General features: G+C 35.1%; 1 protein-coding gene across 1 annotated transcript in view; it reads right to left on the bottom strand.

Moving 5' to 3' along the window:
* The window catches only part of FBXO11 (F-box protein 11), an 85,434-nt gene that overhangs the window by 1,358 nt on the left and 67,684 nt on the right, over nucleotides 1–16,392 (bottom strand). Inside the window, exons 12-22 of the mRNA XM_040453807.1 lie at nucleotides 9,257–9,474; nucleotides 7,991–8,076; nucleotides 7,041–7,135; nucleotides 5,941–6,063; nucleotides 5,767–5,852; nucleotides 4,675–4,751; nucleotides 4,441–4,584; nucleotides 2,030–2,140; nucleotides 1,248–1,355; nucleotides 799–907; nucleotides 50–148 (exon numbers count right to left, since the gene is read on the bottom strand). Coding sequence (XP_040309741.1) covers nucleotides 50–148; nucleotides 799–907; nucleotides 1,248–1,355; nucleotides 2,030–2,140; nucleotides 4,441–4,584; nucleotides 4,675–4,751; nucleotides 5,767–5,852; nucleotides 5,941–6,063; nucleotides 7,041–7,135; nucleotides 7,991–8,076; nucleotides 9,257–9,474 — 1,256 coding nt within the window. The remainder of the gene's footprint in view (nucleotides 1–49; nucleotides 149–798; nucleotides 908–1,247; nucleotides 1,356–2,029; nucleotides 2,141–4,440; nucleotides 4,585–4,674; nucleotides 4,752–5,766; nucleotides 5,853–5,940; nucleotides 6,064–7,040; nucleotides 7,136–7,990; nucleotides 8,077–9,256; nucleotides 9,475–16,392) is intronic.

Genomic DNA, 16,392 nt, shown 5'->3' with positions numbered 1-16,392 from the left:
GTGAGGGGGAAAATAAGTGGGTAATAGAGCAAGTAAGTGTGCTACATACCTATCATGTCTAATAAATTCTACATCATGTCCCTGATGGCACTTCTTAATGCAGTTCACACATATGGCATTTCGATCTGTGGTGTTACAAGTGTGACATCTAAAAAGCAAAAGCTTACATTATTTTTCTTGAACATGAGATTTCCTCAAAACATGGTATTTCACCCTATCACCTTTGGTTTATAAGAATAAGAAAAGAGGACCAAAACCATTTTGTGGCCCCATGCCACATTAATTCTGCAAAAGGACTTAAATGTAACAAGTGAATCTCCTGTGTCTTCTGAGAAAAGCCATTGATTTGCAATTTAACCTATCAAAGTCTGTATTGAATCAACTTGGGGGAGAAGGGAGTCAAAAACCACTCAGTGACTAGGGTATATGGAACACTTAATGACAGCTTTACTTTGAAACTCCTAGGCAAACAATATAAGCATTGTGTTCCATCTTTCTAGTGATAGGAATAGTTACTGCAGTATTATATTTTCATATTTATGGTCCCCAACACACAATCCTCAAGTAGACTGACCACAGAACTCAATGTGGACAAATACAAAGTTCACAGTTATATTTTCTTTCCACTGGCAAATACCCCATTTCCTCTGCCTTAAGAGAGAGATCTAAAAATGTTAGGTATTGCCAGTTTAGAAAACACACACACACACACACACACACACACACACACACACACACACAGAAAAAGAAAAATCACGAACTCCCCCTTTGCAAGACTCAAGTAATTTAGAAATATACCTGTAGAAATCATGCATGGGATAGCTGGTATAACTTGATATTTTATATAAACATTGGCCTCTACTAACAGCCTTTTCTATGGCATCTTGATTGTTCATTATTTTGTTGTCTGTAATAAAAGAAAAAAATAAGTAAAATTCTAGAGGACAAAGACAAAATATAGAAGACTTAAGATAAAAATAGAATTATTTTAAAGAAGAGTCACTTTTTAAGATCTTTAAAGAAGGCTAGCCAATTGAGTAAAACACCTTAAAGGATTTTCCTTGTGTAAGAGATTCCAACTGTTTAGAACAACCTGAAACTTAGAAAATAGGTGAGATGCAGTCTTGGTAAACAGGAAAATAGGCCTTGGTAGACTGACAAAGCAGTCAAATACCAATGGCTTCTGATACCATTATTTTTTCATGGCGTATTTTCTATATTTATAGGCAGAGCAGACTCCAACATACCTTTCATTGTCACATTAACACCAGATGCTAAAAATAAGCCTCCAAACCGGTTGTTAAAAATCTGATTGCCTTCTAGTGTTGCAGTCGCATGATTTGTAATTTCAATACCTGAAGTAAAATTTACAAACAGTAGATACATCATCACATTATACAGTTTCCTAAAAGAAACCTGCACTACAGCAAATAAAAACTAGTTAACAAGTGTATTAACTCTTAATATCTAAAGAATAAGATGAAATGTTAGAGTCCTTGAGAATAACACTTATTTTCCACTGCTACTAGTCCACTCTCCTTGCCAAAGTGAGCAATGCTACAGATGGTTCATAACTTAACTACTTTCTTTGCAAACTAAGAAGAGGATAAACGCTCAGAAGTATGGTGAGGTAGCCATTAGTTTTACACATGAAGAAAAAAGGAGCTGAATGGTTATTTGGGATAAAAATAATTGTCATCTTCACTGGCAAAAAGTTGAAATATATGCGTAATACTTTGGAGGCCAGAGGGCTTGAATTTGTCTGTAGTACAAGCCTGCATTCTATCCCAATTAATGTTTCATAATTACTACCGGACATTAAGAGAGACATTTCTTAAAAGTTGGGCTTAGAGTAGAAGAATCCAGAACTTGGATTGGGTACTCTAATAAGCGATTATAAATTGATAGGCATTCAGCCACTTTTGTAATACAATTTATTTATACCTTTAGTTATTAAGCAAAAGAGAATAGACCAAAAATCAAACACTTTATAGAAAACAAGCTACAGGTAACAAAAGAAAATACAAACCTGCAGCAAATCCATCAAATATTCTGTTTTTCCTTAAGACTGGATGACTATTAGTGCTGATGAGAACACCTGCTTGAGCATTCCTGAAAATGTCATTTTCCTCAAGGAGACCTATAATAAAATATTTCCTCAGATTAAGACTAATGCACACAAGTTTACTAGGTGTTTTGGTGGTATTTAAGTATTCTTTTAGTTTCTTATTGCATTGTATAAAATTCACAGGACTAACTTTTCAGCTGAAAGTAAAGTTTATTAGTAATTCAAAGGAATGTAAGACTTAACTGAAAATTGCCATGTAACCATACTAACAAATAACTGGAAATCCCATGGTAGCAGGAACCATGTGCAGTTCATTCACCATTGCATCCCCAGTGGCTGGCACATAGTTTTTCTCACTAAAAATACTGAATTAAAATTAATTCCTTTTAAATGTTTCTGGAACCTCTGCAGGACCCTCAGTGTTTTCATTCAAGCCCTGATTATTTCTGGCCATTACTATAATAATCATTATTTGACCGATTTCTTTTACTCCAGTCTCTTTTGCTGTTATTTTTCCCAGTTACCTACAGCTTTATCACATACCTCTCTGCTTAAAAAGTATTTTCAGAATAAAGTTTAAAATTAAGTTGCCATTTAAAGCCTTTCAAAATATTCCCCAACCTATTCTGTCTTCCTACATTACCTATGCTTTGAATATGCTATACGTTTTTATCTCTAATGCTTTGGTTTGTATTATTTCCTCATTCCGGAATGTCCTACTCTCTTTCTTCCTAATGTCACGTCCTCTGGAAGATTTTTAGTTTCTCTCCATCAAATTTATTATTCTCTCTTCTGGGAGTATAACATAATGATCGATAGTGAGCGGAGGAATTATTAGACTTTTGGTCTTCAAACACTGATTTCACCTCCTCCTAGCTCTGAGTAGGTAAATTACTTACCTACTCTTTGTCTCCATGTCCTTATCTGTAAAATGGGAATAATGGCACCTACCATACAGGGTTATAATGGGGATCACATGAATTACTATATGTAAAAGTACACAGCACTAAAATATTAAGCTATATTACTCCTATAAAACCTAATTATGTATAGACAATTATTAGTTGTGTACTAGTGTTTCTCTGCTCCCTGAAGACGTGAAACATGGTTTTTATTTCTGTAGACATTTGACCCATCTGTGGTATTTCAGTCTTGACCTTAAATTGCTTCAAGTCCCTATCTGTAAGTTTGCTTTTGCTAAGATCCAGTCTGAATTCCATGTACAAAGTCTCTTAAGATTTGGGCTCTGCCTCTTTTCTAGGCTCACCTTTCAGTACCTCTTTGCCTTACTAAACCACTTTGTTTCTTCGAGACTTTTGTTTTAATGTGCCATTAGACTATAAACTTTCTGGATGTAGTACTGTTTTTATTTAGCATTGTATCTTTAGCATCGGTATCACAGTTGTTAGTACATGAGTATTCAGTTAATATGTACAGAACAAATGAAAATGAAATAAGTATGCTTTCTACACCTGGAATGACCTCCCCACCCCACTGACCTGTGAATACTTATTTTTCAAGGCACAGCTCAGGAGTGATTTTACTCCATGAACCTTTTCTCAACACCTTACAAATAAAACCATCCACTGTATTGTGTTTCCTCGTTATATCTTGTAAATACTCCTATCAGATATGTTACTTTATTACTAAATTCTAAGCTCCTTCAGAGTCTCTGTCATTAATGGAATCATCACTGCTTGGCTGTAGTAGTAAACTTTGTTGACTGGTATGCTGTAGCAATAACTAGCTATCCGGTATAAGATATGTACAGTGCTGGGTTACTGACATTTCAGGAATGATGATAAATTTGCATTTGACATTCTCCCCTAGTCTCTCTCTAAGCAACATGCATTTGCAAGGGGCAGGGACTGTGGAACTTTTGCCTCAATGCAAAATGAGCTGACCTTTATGTATACAAAACCAGGCATGCCCGCTGGGCTTCATTAATTCCATTCTCCAACACAGTTGTAAACAGTTACAAAGCAATATTTCTTTACTACAGACATTTTCATCTATTTACAGACCCAATTAATTTCTCATCTAGTTATGTAACTGGACTTTGAGGTTTATTATAATCCTATAACTATTCTAAATATTAAGTCCAGAGAGAGGATGTAAACAAATTCTACCTTAAAAAAGCCTAACAACTGGCATAGTCAAGATGGCTACAAAAGAAAAAAGAAAAATTACGTTAACATTTGTCTTCTTTACCTCTAGGCACTAATCTCCTAAACCATCTCAAGACCTGATAAATAAACTTGAGATTCACTCATTTATAACATATTAATTGGTAATGTCACTAATCATTAAAGATATGGAAGAAGAATAATGAAAAACTTGATTTTTTACTAATGCAAAATTAACAACGATACCTCGACCCCCATTAAATATACAGATGCCACCATCTCTTCCATCATGGATTTTATTTCTTCTTAGTGTAGGATTACTATCTGTCTTAATCCAGACTCCAGCCATTGCATTGTCAAATATTTCATTGTCTTCTATACAGCCTAGACCTACAAGTGTAAAAATGTAGGTTATGTTATTTGGAAAAGTATATTTTAAAGGCAATTAGCACTGAGAAAAAGATGAAAGATTAAACGTACCAGAATTATAAACAAGAATTCCACCATTCTGTCCTCCCCAAATTTTGTTACGTCTAATTTTGGGGTTGCTTCCAGTCCTATGGATACAATAGAAAATAATGCCATTTAAATTGCTTCTACTCCCAGGGTACCAGGGTGGCTCAGTCAGTTAAAGCATTCGACTTCGGCTCAGGTCTTGATCTTGTGGTTCACGAGTTTGAGCCTTGTGTTGGGCTCTGTGCTGATAGCTTGGAGCCTGGAGCCTCCTTCGGATTCTGTGTGTCCCCCTCTCTCTGCCCCTCCCCCACTCACATTGTGTGTGTGTGTGTGTGTGTGTGTGTGTGTGTGTGCGCGTGCGCGTGTCTCAAAAATAAATAAAAACGTTAAAAAATAAATTGCCTTTACTCTCTTATCCATGTTATGTGAGGTAACAGTGGAAAAATTCATATTAATCACAGTAAGAATAAATATAACAATGGCATCTTTCCAAAATGCTCTCAGAAAATTTATTGGTAAACACACTGATTTAATTTTGCTTAATTCTATTTACTATAGAATACACTTAATTATAGATTATATTACTACTATACAGTCTCCTAATAATATACAAACTAAACTGAGGGAAGTTAGATTAAACGACTATTACTGCATGCTCCCCTCACATATAAAATGAAGGGCTGAATTTAAGTACTATTACAGTTTTTAAAACTGTTAAAATACAGGAAAGAGGGATTTAAAAAACTATTAATTTTACAGAAATAGTGTAAAAAAAGAAGCTCCCATCTACCGAGTGCCTACAACATGCCAGGGATAGCTCATAAGTGTTTTTATACAGCCTTCCACTTTTCCAAGTATGATGGAGTACACTGGCAACTACAACCGTTACACTGGAGAACAGAGGAAATGTGCACTTATGGCAGGCATATGTGCCACTGGCTACCATCTTCAGGTCGTTCAAGAGAAGTTCTATTCTGACAAAGCTGAGCATGTGATAAGAGAGTGAATATACATATGGAGGAATAAAGATTGAGCATTAAATAACAAGGAAAGTTCTACATGCCCCACATACTCCCACCCAACTTTTTCCGGAAAGCAAAATGTGAAAACGTTTACCTTATCTGAACCCCTGAATACATATGATTATAGATATCATTGTCCTCTAGCACTCCATGTCCATTGTCATAAAAATAAACGCCAACCTAAAATTTAAAAAAATTATTTTTCAAATGACAAGAAAGTGTTTACCAAACAATGTGTTTCCCAAATAAGAGTCCAAAATAATTTTACCTGCTTCCCACTATGTATCCTGTTTCTTCTCAGTACTGGAGTGCTGCCAGTTGTCACCCAGACCCCAGCCAGAGTATTACTATAAACTTCATTCTCTTCTATTACTCCTTGTCCTTTCTCATGCTAAATGAAATTTATTACAATAAATTACAATACATATCTTTTAGAAACATTACAATATATATATACATATATATCTTCTAGAAATAGTTTATATTCCCCCTTTAAAAACAGTTATCATAAAAAAATCTCAATTTTTATTTTTTAATCTGGTTAAAGAGGTAATGATTACATTGTTTTTATGTAGTCTCTACACGAATTTAAGCTCCAGAAGTTTATATACTGTTATGCGGCTTTGTACTTTTAAATCTATTATAGAAAGAGTAGCAGCATTCAATTTTCTTCAGCAAAAAAGCTTATCTTTCATTTAGTAAGTTAATAGTTATTTCAAATTTATTACTGATGAAATAATTCAAAAAAAGGTCTTAGGTTACTAAAATTTTTGAGAAGATTTAAGATATGGACATTTCTAGAACTGAAAATAAAAATTAGAGTCACACCTAGCATTACACAAGGACCTTTCTAAAACTTCCTGCATTTTCTCACTTGAATCAGTTGTAACAGTTTCAGACACCATGGTAACAGAAAACATAGGACTAATAGATGTTTTTACAATTTTGTAAGATGCTCAATTATGTTTCAACATAAATTCAAATGAGAAAATGGCTTTTCAAAAAATATTCAAAAAGATTCAAGTCTAGAGGCACCTGACTGGCTCGCTCAGAAGAGCGTGCGACTCTTGATTTTTTTAGGGTCATGAACCTCACGCTGGGGGGCAGAGATTTCTTAAATAGATAAAACTTTAAAAAATTAGTAAGAAGATACTTCTATGCCTAAATTCAGTCAGTTGACTGAATTTTACAGAACACTACCCACACTATAAAAGTAAGTTATTCATATATACTGGCAGAAAGAACAAGAGTCTTATTGTATAAATATTAAAGAGAGTCATAAATTCATACTCTACAAGTTGAATGTGGCCTACCCCTTCTCTCTTGGTTTTAATGCATGGCATTCTAGAACTATATTCATTAACTTACCACATAAATCCCACCATGCTGGCCATCATGAATTTTGTTATGTCGAACAATTGGACAACTGTTTGTCCTAATCTGAATTCCTGCTAGTGCATTGCCTATTTAAAAATAAAAGTTACAATGTCAACATAAGGAGCCTAGTGCAACACAGTAAGAGTTTTGCATTACACAGTAGTTAAACATTTTTACAATTTTAGGAAAAGCATTAGGCTGTGAATATGTCATATTCAGAAAGATTTGTGGTCCATGAACATTAAAAAAAACTAAGGGAACCAGGAGTATAAAAAGAAAAACCGTAGGCAGTATGGGTATAATGGTTAAGAGTAGAGACTCAGAAGTCAGGCTGCCAAATTTTGAATCCCAGGAATTCTACCTTCCTGTGTGACTGTAAGATACTTAACCTCATCATACCTTTGTTTCCTGATCAGTAAGTGGGGATATTTAATAGTGTCTACTTCACAGGGTTGATGTGAATATTATATGACTTAATTCAGGTAAGGTGTTCAGAATAATGCCTGAAACTAAGTAAGCTTTATGTTAAGTATTAGCAAAAGACAAAGCCCAGGAACATATCAGTGTCTGGCATACAGACACCTAATAATGGTTTGCTGAATTAATATCTCAAAAAGTTTTAATGAGGAGTATTTTCCTTTTATAGTTAGTACCAAAGTTAATGAAGTGAATCTAAGGAAACTGTAGATACTTCTGAGACTAAGGTCATATTTATATTTTCATTACTGATAATCTGGCATAGTGATTGGTACACAATGGGTACTCAGTAAATGTTAAGTGAATAATGACTATTAAGTAAATAGATATCAGAAATAATCTTTATTAAGAGTTTAAAGAAACTGGATCAATTATCCTATTTGGATGGTTTCAAAGTGGTCCACTGTGTTAATGTCAAGAAAGGCCAAGCTCCAAGACTATATACAGCAAAACCACATGCTTACCATAAATGTCATTTCCTTCAATAAGGCCTCGTCCATCACCAAAGATGTAAACTCCCCCTTGATTTCCATTAAATATAGAATTTCCCCTATAATTAATAAATAAAAAATAAATATCTATTCAAACATCTACAAGCTTACTTGTTTTACACAATAAATTGTAAGGCCACTCATAATCATGTGACCTTAAAAAATTATTTATCTTCTAAGGGCCTCAGTTTCCTAATCTGTAAAATGAGGGACTCAGATTAGATGATTTCTAATTCCCTTGCAGTTCTTTCTAAGACCTAAAGCTTAGAAGAGCCTCCTGGTATTTGAGACAAAATAACATTCTTTTTTTCCCCAAAATATTTATTTTGAGAGAGCATGGGTACACAGGAGCAGGGGTTGGGGGGGGGGGGGAGGTGGGAGAGAAAGGGGGGGTGTAGGGAGAGAATCCCAAGCAGGCTCTGCTCTGTCAGTGCAGAGCTGATGTGGGGTTTGATCCCATGAACCCAGAGATCATGACCTGAGACGAAATCAAAAGTTGGACGCTTATTAACTGACCAAGCCACCCAGGCACCCCCAAAATAACATTCTTAAAAATCACCCCTCAAAATAGCTAACACAATGAGAAGAACTGTTTTTTAGCTGATCTGGAAACATTTGCTGAATATTAACAAGATGGAAATCCCATAATCTACTTTCATAAAGCCAGTGGAATATAAAACTTGGCAATTAAAAATAAATTATCATTGATCAAATTATAATAGTTCTGTTCTACAGTCTTAGTCAATGCCTTTCAGAATGTATCTGTTTGTTTCTTTACTGTGGCCAGAGGGAGTGGTAGGAACTATTAAAGGAAAGTTTTGACTTTTTGTTATTCTTGGACTCTGTCCAAGAATCTTTGAGATAGCTACTTTCCTGATTTATGCTACCTGCTCTCAGACAAAAAGAGAAGACAAGATCATTCAGGTTCCAAGAGAAAGTTCATGGCTCTACGTACCCATTTATAATGCAGTTTGATAAATTTAAAATAAAAATCTCAGCATTTGCAATTGTTCATAAAATATTATTAATGCATGGCTTAGATCACTAAAAAACGAACACCCTAAAATAAAAGCAATTGTTATGCTCATTCAGATGCATAGACATTTACTAGGAAAATCTATTTTACAGCAGTCAGGTGTCTAGGAAAAACACTGAGAGTTAAAGCTAAGTATCCTGACTTTTCTTACAACACAAAACAATGTGACAAAGTAATTTCCATCCATAATTACATATAAATACCTTATTGTTGGGTCACTATTTGAGGTAATCCATACACCTGCAAAGTTGTTTGCATAGATTTTATTCTCTATGAATTGTCCTCTTCCTTTCTCATGCACATATATTCCTCCAGTCTGCCCATGATGAATTTCACATCGAACCACCGTGGGGTTAGCATAAGCTTTTACTTCAAAGCCTGCTATTCTGTTTCTGTGTATGTTGCAACTTTCAAAGTAACCCTGAAAAACACAGAAATTAAACTGTAGGTAAGGCTACCTTCCAAAAAGAAATGACATTAAAAAAATTGACGTTTTTAATGTATACCTCTAAATTAAGTATCAGAAATGTTGAGTAAGAATAAAACACAGATATACACTAAATTTCAAATGATAAACGAAGAGATTTAAGTATTTTAGTAAAACAGAACTACAAATTCTCTAATTAGTCTGCGTATACTCAAAGCCAGGAACGAAAAATAGGGAAAGATTTATTCAATAAATGCAAATAAACACCATTACCCAATAAATATATAGATCCTTTAACAAAGACTTATTACGTATTAAATAAAATAAATCCTTGTTAAAAATGCCCCAAGAAATCAAATTCTAAAAAGTTGACTTAAGGACATAATCAGAGACAATAAAACCCTTCTGAAGACTTATGTTTATGCTCTACATGCTATCTAAGATAGTATACATTAAATATGATCTCAATTCTATTTCAAGAAAAACTTGAAGAATAAAACAAAAATATGAGGGCATGATTATCTGAGAAGTATTATGGATGACTTTTTGTATCCTTTACACTTCTCTTAATTTCTTAAATCTTCTGTAACAGACATGCTTATTTTTTTTTTTATTTTTTGGACATGCTTCACTTACTTGTAATGAGAGTCAAAGTTACTGTAATACTGATATCCTAAATTCTAAGATCCAATCAAGAGTAAATAATTAAGAGAAAAAAATAAGACATTCCTAAGATGGCACTTTACCTCCTGGTCTATCTCCCTTCAAAAACTGAAGGTGTTCTCCATTCTTTAAATTCTCTTTAATACTAAGTACTTTCTTATGCTACCTCTAAGTACTGCTTTGTACTACTTCCATATTGGTCATATCCATTTCTAACTGATCATAAGCTCCTATATAGAAATGAATATACTAATTTCTGGTGCAGCTATACAGGACTTCACACACACTAGACACTCAAGTAAGAACTAATTAACTTTTTGCAAAATCTAGTAGAGGCTAAAAACAGGATGTACATCTGAATAGTTTACTATATATTTAACTCTTTAAGAAGACACACCTCTGAGAATAACATTCAGAAGTAGTTTCTGGATTCATTTTCTACAAGTACAAATTATCTGTAACTTTGAAAAATAACTTCTTTAAATATGAAAAGCTTCTTTGATTTTACACCAAATAAAAATGGATGTATAATGGATATATATACAGACTATTATGGCAAAACTGAGCATCAAAGAAAAAACCAAGAAATCTAAAGAGTTCAGACCAATGGACTTAATGTTAGGTTGGAATGAATCCACATTTCTGATGTTTTCATTATTGAGAAAGGAGTTCAATTAGGCTCCTAGTTTATTTCTGCTGGGAGTTGAATGACTTCTCTGATTGGTAAACTTGGGGAAGAATAAACTGGGTATGCTCATTCAGCTTCACTCTTTTCCTCACAGAAGTGAGCTGCCCTGAGGGAGCATGCCTTCTACTATTCCACAAACAAATCTTAGGACTAAGTGGGTAAGCCTATTTAATTTTGGGGTGCAATTACAACCAGATCCATGTGGTTCTTGTTCTAGGTTGTATTCTCCAACTTAGCTCTTTAAGGGTTAATAAAATGCTATTTCAGCCCCCTCCTGCTACCTCATGGCTTTATTTCTTAATTTGTTCAGAATGTGGCAAGGAAATGTGCTGCTTATTGGGCTTCCATAAAGATTTCAGTAACAGCCCACTGTCATCTACTGACTATACTAAACATACAGTACTGCAAGTATATTTTGCTATGTATTGACTAAACATGATTCAAATGCAGGGATGTTCTTTCTGTTTTCTTTAGGTTTCGATTCTGTATAGTTAAGATAGTCAACCAAAGCAATTTATTTGTTGTTGTTGTTATTTTGTTAAGTTTATTTTTTTACTTTGAGAGAGTGCGAGCACATACGAGTTGGAGAGGGACAGAAAGGAGAGGGAGAGAGAGAGAGAGAGAGAGAGAGAGAGAGAGAGAGAGAGAATCCCAAGCGGGCTCCACACCATCAGCACAGAGCCTGATGTAGGGCCTGAACTCACAAACTGTGAGATCATGACCTGAGATGAAACCAAGAGTTGGACACTTAACCCACTAAGCCACCCAGGCACCCCTAAGATAGTGAACTAGATCCACAAGTTTATTAAGGCAAACAGCAGCCTCCTCTCCTCATTTTCCCTGATCTAATGGCCCCCATTTCCATTCGTTAGCTGTTTATCTATTTTTTTAAAGTGTATTTATATTGAGAGAGAGAGAGAGAGAGTGAGTGAGCGAGCAAGTGGGCACACAAGCAGGGGAGGGGCAGAGAGAGAGGGAGAGACAGAATCCTAAGCAGGCTTCGCGCCACCAGCACAGATGTTTGGGATTCTGTCTCTCCCTTTCTCTCTGCCCCCTTCCACTTGTGCTCACTCGCTCTCTCAAAATAAACATTAAAAAAAAAAACCAAAAAACAACTTGTATTGTATCTTCAGCTTGCAGTTTTAGGGATTATCCACTGACTTCCTATTATAGAAGGTAACAATTTAGCTCTTTCTATTTCTATCTCCCATCACACACATTCACACTGTATCATTCCAATGTAGTTATATCACAATTTTGGTTAAGACTACTGTGCTACTCAGAGCTGAGCCATAAAGTACAACTATGTATTCTTTGCCATACAACTTTTTATTGAAGTTAGTAATTATCTTGTTCTCCTTTGCTTAGGTCTCTAGTGATAATTCTATCCTAAACCTGTGATCAGTTCTTTAAACACTTGAATATATTTATATTCACATCAGATTTATCAATTTATCTTCCTGAACATAAGGTTTTATAATCTGCTCTAAACTGGACTGGCTGCCCTGGTCATAGGCATGCAGTCATTTACAACATTGCAATTTAAAGGTTAAAATGTCTCCTAGGTTTTATCAAAGACGGTGTTTGTAACCTGTATTTTTTGTTTGAGGATAGCTTTCAAGAACAGAAAGCAGCAAAAAACATTATTTTCTTTCATACTTTTTTTTTTTTTAAGTAAGCTCTACTCCTAATGTGGGGCTTGAACTCACGACCCTACACTCAAGAGTCACATGCTCCAGGAGCCGCCCCCCCACTACATGCTTTGAAAACCAGAAGCCTCTCTATTGCTACAACTGTCATGTGATTACATTCATTACAGAACAATGATTGACTGACTTGTAGTTTAATAATTTTACAAAGAAACCTATCTCTTATGGGCTTAAAGGGTTCAGTTAACGTAATTCTGCTTTAAAATACATTTTAATGGAATGCATGTTTTAAGAGACGCCTTTAGTGTAAAATAGCCTAATAATACAGAAATGTTAAGTTGGATATAGACAGAATTCTACTTTGCCTTGTAAGATGCAAACCACAAAAACTCCAACATATATGTACAAAACTCCAAAAGCAAGGGTGTTTTGTTGGACAATCCCAAAAAATCATTTCAAAGATACCAGATTGCTAAGAGCTTCTTCCATATATACATTTTTAAGTTTATTTATTTTGAGAGAGACGGCACAAAGGGGGGTAGGGGCAGAGAGAGAAGAGAGAATTCCAAGCAGGCTCCATGCTGTCAATGCAGAGCCCAATGCGAGGCTTGAACATGTGAACCATGAAATCATGACCCAAGCTGAAATCAAGAGCTGGACGCTAACTGACTTGAGCTGCCCAGGGACCCCAAGCTTCTTCCATATATAAAATAAGGGCTTGTTAACTTGATACCACAAGTGTTTCTAAATCCTTGACATACACATTAATATAAATTTTTGAAAATTAACTTTCTATAAAGTTAAAAACTTAACACTGATATAAAAATAAAAGGCGAAGGACTTTTTCATTTAAAATTTTTTGGAAATACAACAGTCTTTATTAAATATGACAAAGTAAAAGGCATTCAAGAATTTCTCTTAAAACTCTCCAAAGAAAACAAGAATGAAAAATAGAGGAAAAAAAGCATGCTATCTTCATTGAAATAAATGTCTGCAATGGAAACTACTATTTACAGAACACTTGCCAAATACTGCAAAATCTGGATAAGGAAGAGTAGGTGCTGAAACCTAACAAATGCTATCTTCTACCTTTAGCAAGGTGGTTTTCCCCAAATAGCTGAAGGTTCCAATGAGCCTAGCCAATACTACAGTGATGAGATCTAATGGCATGAACGGAACATAAGAAAGAGATATTTCCGTATCATTTTCATAGAAATATCCCAGGCACAAGAAGTAAATGTAAGAAACACACTAAGCATGAAATTATGCTTCCTATCTAAGGGAGATTATCCAAAGTAAAGGAAAATGAGAGAGGGCAATTTCAAAATTTCTGTCACCTGTCATGTGTCAAATTCATAAATTAAGAATAAATGTCTCAAAAAATTTTATAGCAGTTTGGTAATGCTGTGGTATTCTAATTACATTTTATACAAAACAATACCCTGGAATGGATTTAATATTAAAAAAAGATAATTGGGGAACTGTGAACAATGACAGAAAAATTGTTTTTAGGAATGAGACTGGTACTGTGGTTATATGAAAGAAAGAAAAATAAAGAATCCTCATTTTTTGAAGATACATGCTGAAATGTATACAGATGATATGATGATGTCCAAGATTTGCTTCAAAATAATCTAGAGAGTAGAGAGTAAAGTGATTAAGTACAGATGAAACAAAATTGGCCATGAATTGAGATAGCTGTTGAAGTGGAAAGCGGGTACGTGGAGATTCATTCACTATACTGTTCTACTTTTATGTACGTTAGAAAAATTCCATAAAACAAAATGCATTAAAAATTAGAGCTAAAAACCCTACTGGAAACAAAACAGGAAAAAAAGAACTATAGAAACATAGTAAGGGACACAGAGAGGCAAGTTTCTAAAGAAAGGAACACATGGAATAAAAAAAAAAAACCCAGTAAAACACAACATCAACAAAAACCTACATAAGGATACCGAAGTAGAAAAAGAAAAAAAAAAAACACAACAAAAAAAACCCAGAATGATCTCAGACTTGCCAGCTACACTGGATGCTAGAAATATAAAAATGACTATAAAATTCAGAGGGGAAAAAAGTGCACTCAAAACTGTGTATAGTTAGCCAAGTTAAAAGGTAATGGGGTAGGTGTTCTCAAGTGGTAAGAATTCAGGCTACAATACTTGTAAACCCCTCTTTTAAAAATAAATAAAAGGGGTGGCGGGTGGCTCAGTTGGTTAAGCATCTGACTCTTGTTTTGGCTCAGGTAGTGATCTCACAATTTGTGAGTTCAAGCCCGGCACTGGGCTCTGCACTGGCAGTGTGGAGCCTGCTTGGGATTCTGTGTCTGTCTCTCTCTCTCAAAAATAAATAAATAAACTTAAAAAAAAACCCAAAAAACAAATAATGAATGGCTAAATGACAAAGTCCAGCCATACAAAGGATGAATCAAAAAAAATTCAGCAATGGACAAACTGTTATAAAAGGACTAAAGGTAAACAAATATAGAATAAATACACACCAATAACTATAGGAATGCAAATGTTACAAATCTTTACAAGAGAAAAATAAGAATATAAATGACAGAATGGTGACAGGTTGAAATATAAGGTGTTCATTCCCTCATTTTTTGTACGAGTTCATACTTAATCCTAGAGGTGTCCTTTATACTAGTGCATGTAGTATCTTTACAAAAACAACTCTCTAAAATAAAAACAGTATAAAATCTTTTATGACTAATTCTTATGAGTATAGGAATTTAAAGTCTAAGTATGTCAGCAGGCAAGTAAAGGAAAAAAATTCAGAGAATACATGTCTATTTAAAGAAAGTGGACAGTATAAAAACTAGTTTTAGGGGCGCCTGGATGGCGCAGTCGGTTAAGCGTCCGACTTCAGCCAGGTCACGATCTCGCGGTCCGTGAGTTCGAGCCCCGCGTCAGTCTCTGGGCTGGTGGCTCGGAGCCTGGAGCCTGTTTCTGATTCTGTGTCTCCCTCTCTCTCTGCCCCTCCCCCGTTCATGTGCTGTCTCTCTCTGTCCCAAAAATAAATAAACATTGAAAAAAAAAAATTTGAAAAAAAAAAACTAGTTTTAAATGTTTATTCTAATGTTCTTTGAAGTTCTATAGATAACAAAGTCAAATTTTAGAAAGATTATTCACAGTGATGTTATCCTACCGATCATGGGCTGTCAACACAAAGACGATGAAGAAGACAAGCCAAAAGAATACCTGAAATGGAAGAACATCCTACCAAAAGATGTTATGCTTTAATTTCCATCCTTCCCTTACAAATGTGTAATACGTTACAAATCTTTTCATCAATCCTTAATGAAAATATCTATCTGTAGCATCGCCTAGAATTGTTTAAAAACAAGTTAAAAAATTTGTAAGCCCAGGGGCTCCTGGGTGGCGCAGTCGGTTAAGCGTCCGACTTCAGCCAGGTCACGATCTTGCGGTCCGTGAGTTCGAGCCCCGCGTCGGGCTCTGGGCTGATGGCTCGGAGCCTGGAGCCTGTTTCCGATTCTGTGTCTCCCTCTCTCTCTGCCCCTCCCCCGCTCACGCTCTGTCTCTCTCTGTCCCAAAAATAAATAAATGTTGAAAAAAAAAATTATAAAAAAAAAAAAATTTGTAAGCCCAAATATAGGTGTACAATGAGGACTAAATTATTATGATGAACTTTATTTAAGTGACCATCACCACAGGTCTTTTAAAAATGAGGAAGTTTACTCAGATTAAAATTATCTTGGCACCTCAAATCTCCTTTGTCAATGAGACCAGAGGAATGCAAAAACGTGATACTAGAATTGTACGTTAACTCTGGGGCAAAGTGTAAAGGCAACGCGAGCAGAGAAATACTAGCATAGCGGTGCCATTACAAAATGAGAGTTCCATTTAGGAACTATAGGCAATACAGGCCAGGGGAGAAGGGGAGATTTTC

The sequence above is a fragment of the Herpailurus yagouaroundi genome, unplaced genomic scaffold (assembly GCF_014898765.1).
Source record: "Herpailurus yagouaroundi ecotype Mexico unplaced genomic scaffold, PumYag 210, whole genome shotgun sequence".
Taxonomy (NCBI): Eukaryota; Metazoa; Chordata; class Mammalia; order Carnivora; family Felidae; genus Herpailurus; species Herpailurus yagouaroundi.
This window is presented reverse-complemented; position numbering and strand designations above follow the sequence as displayed.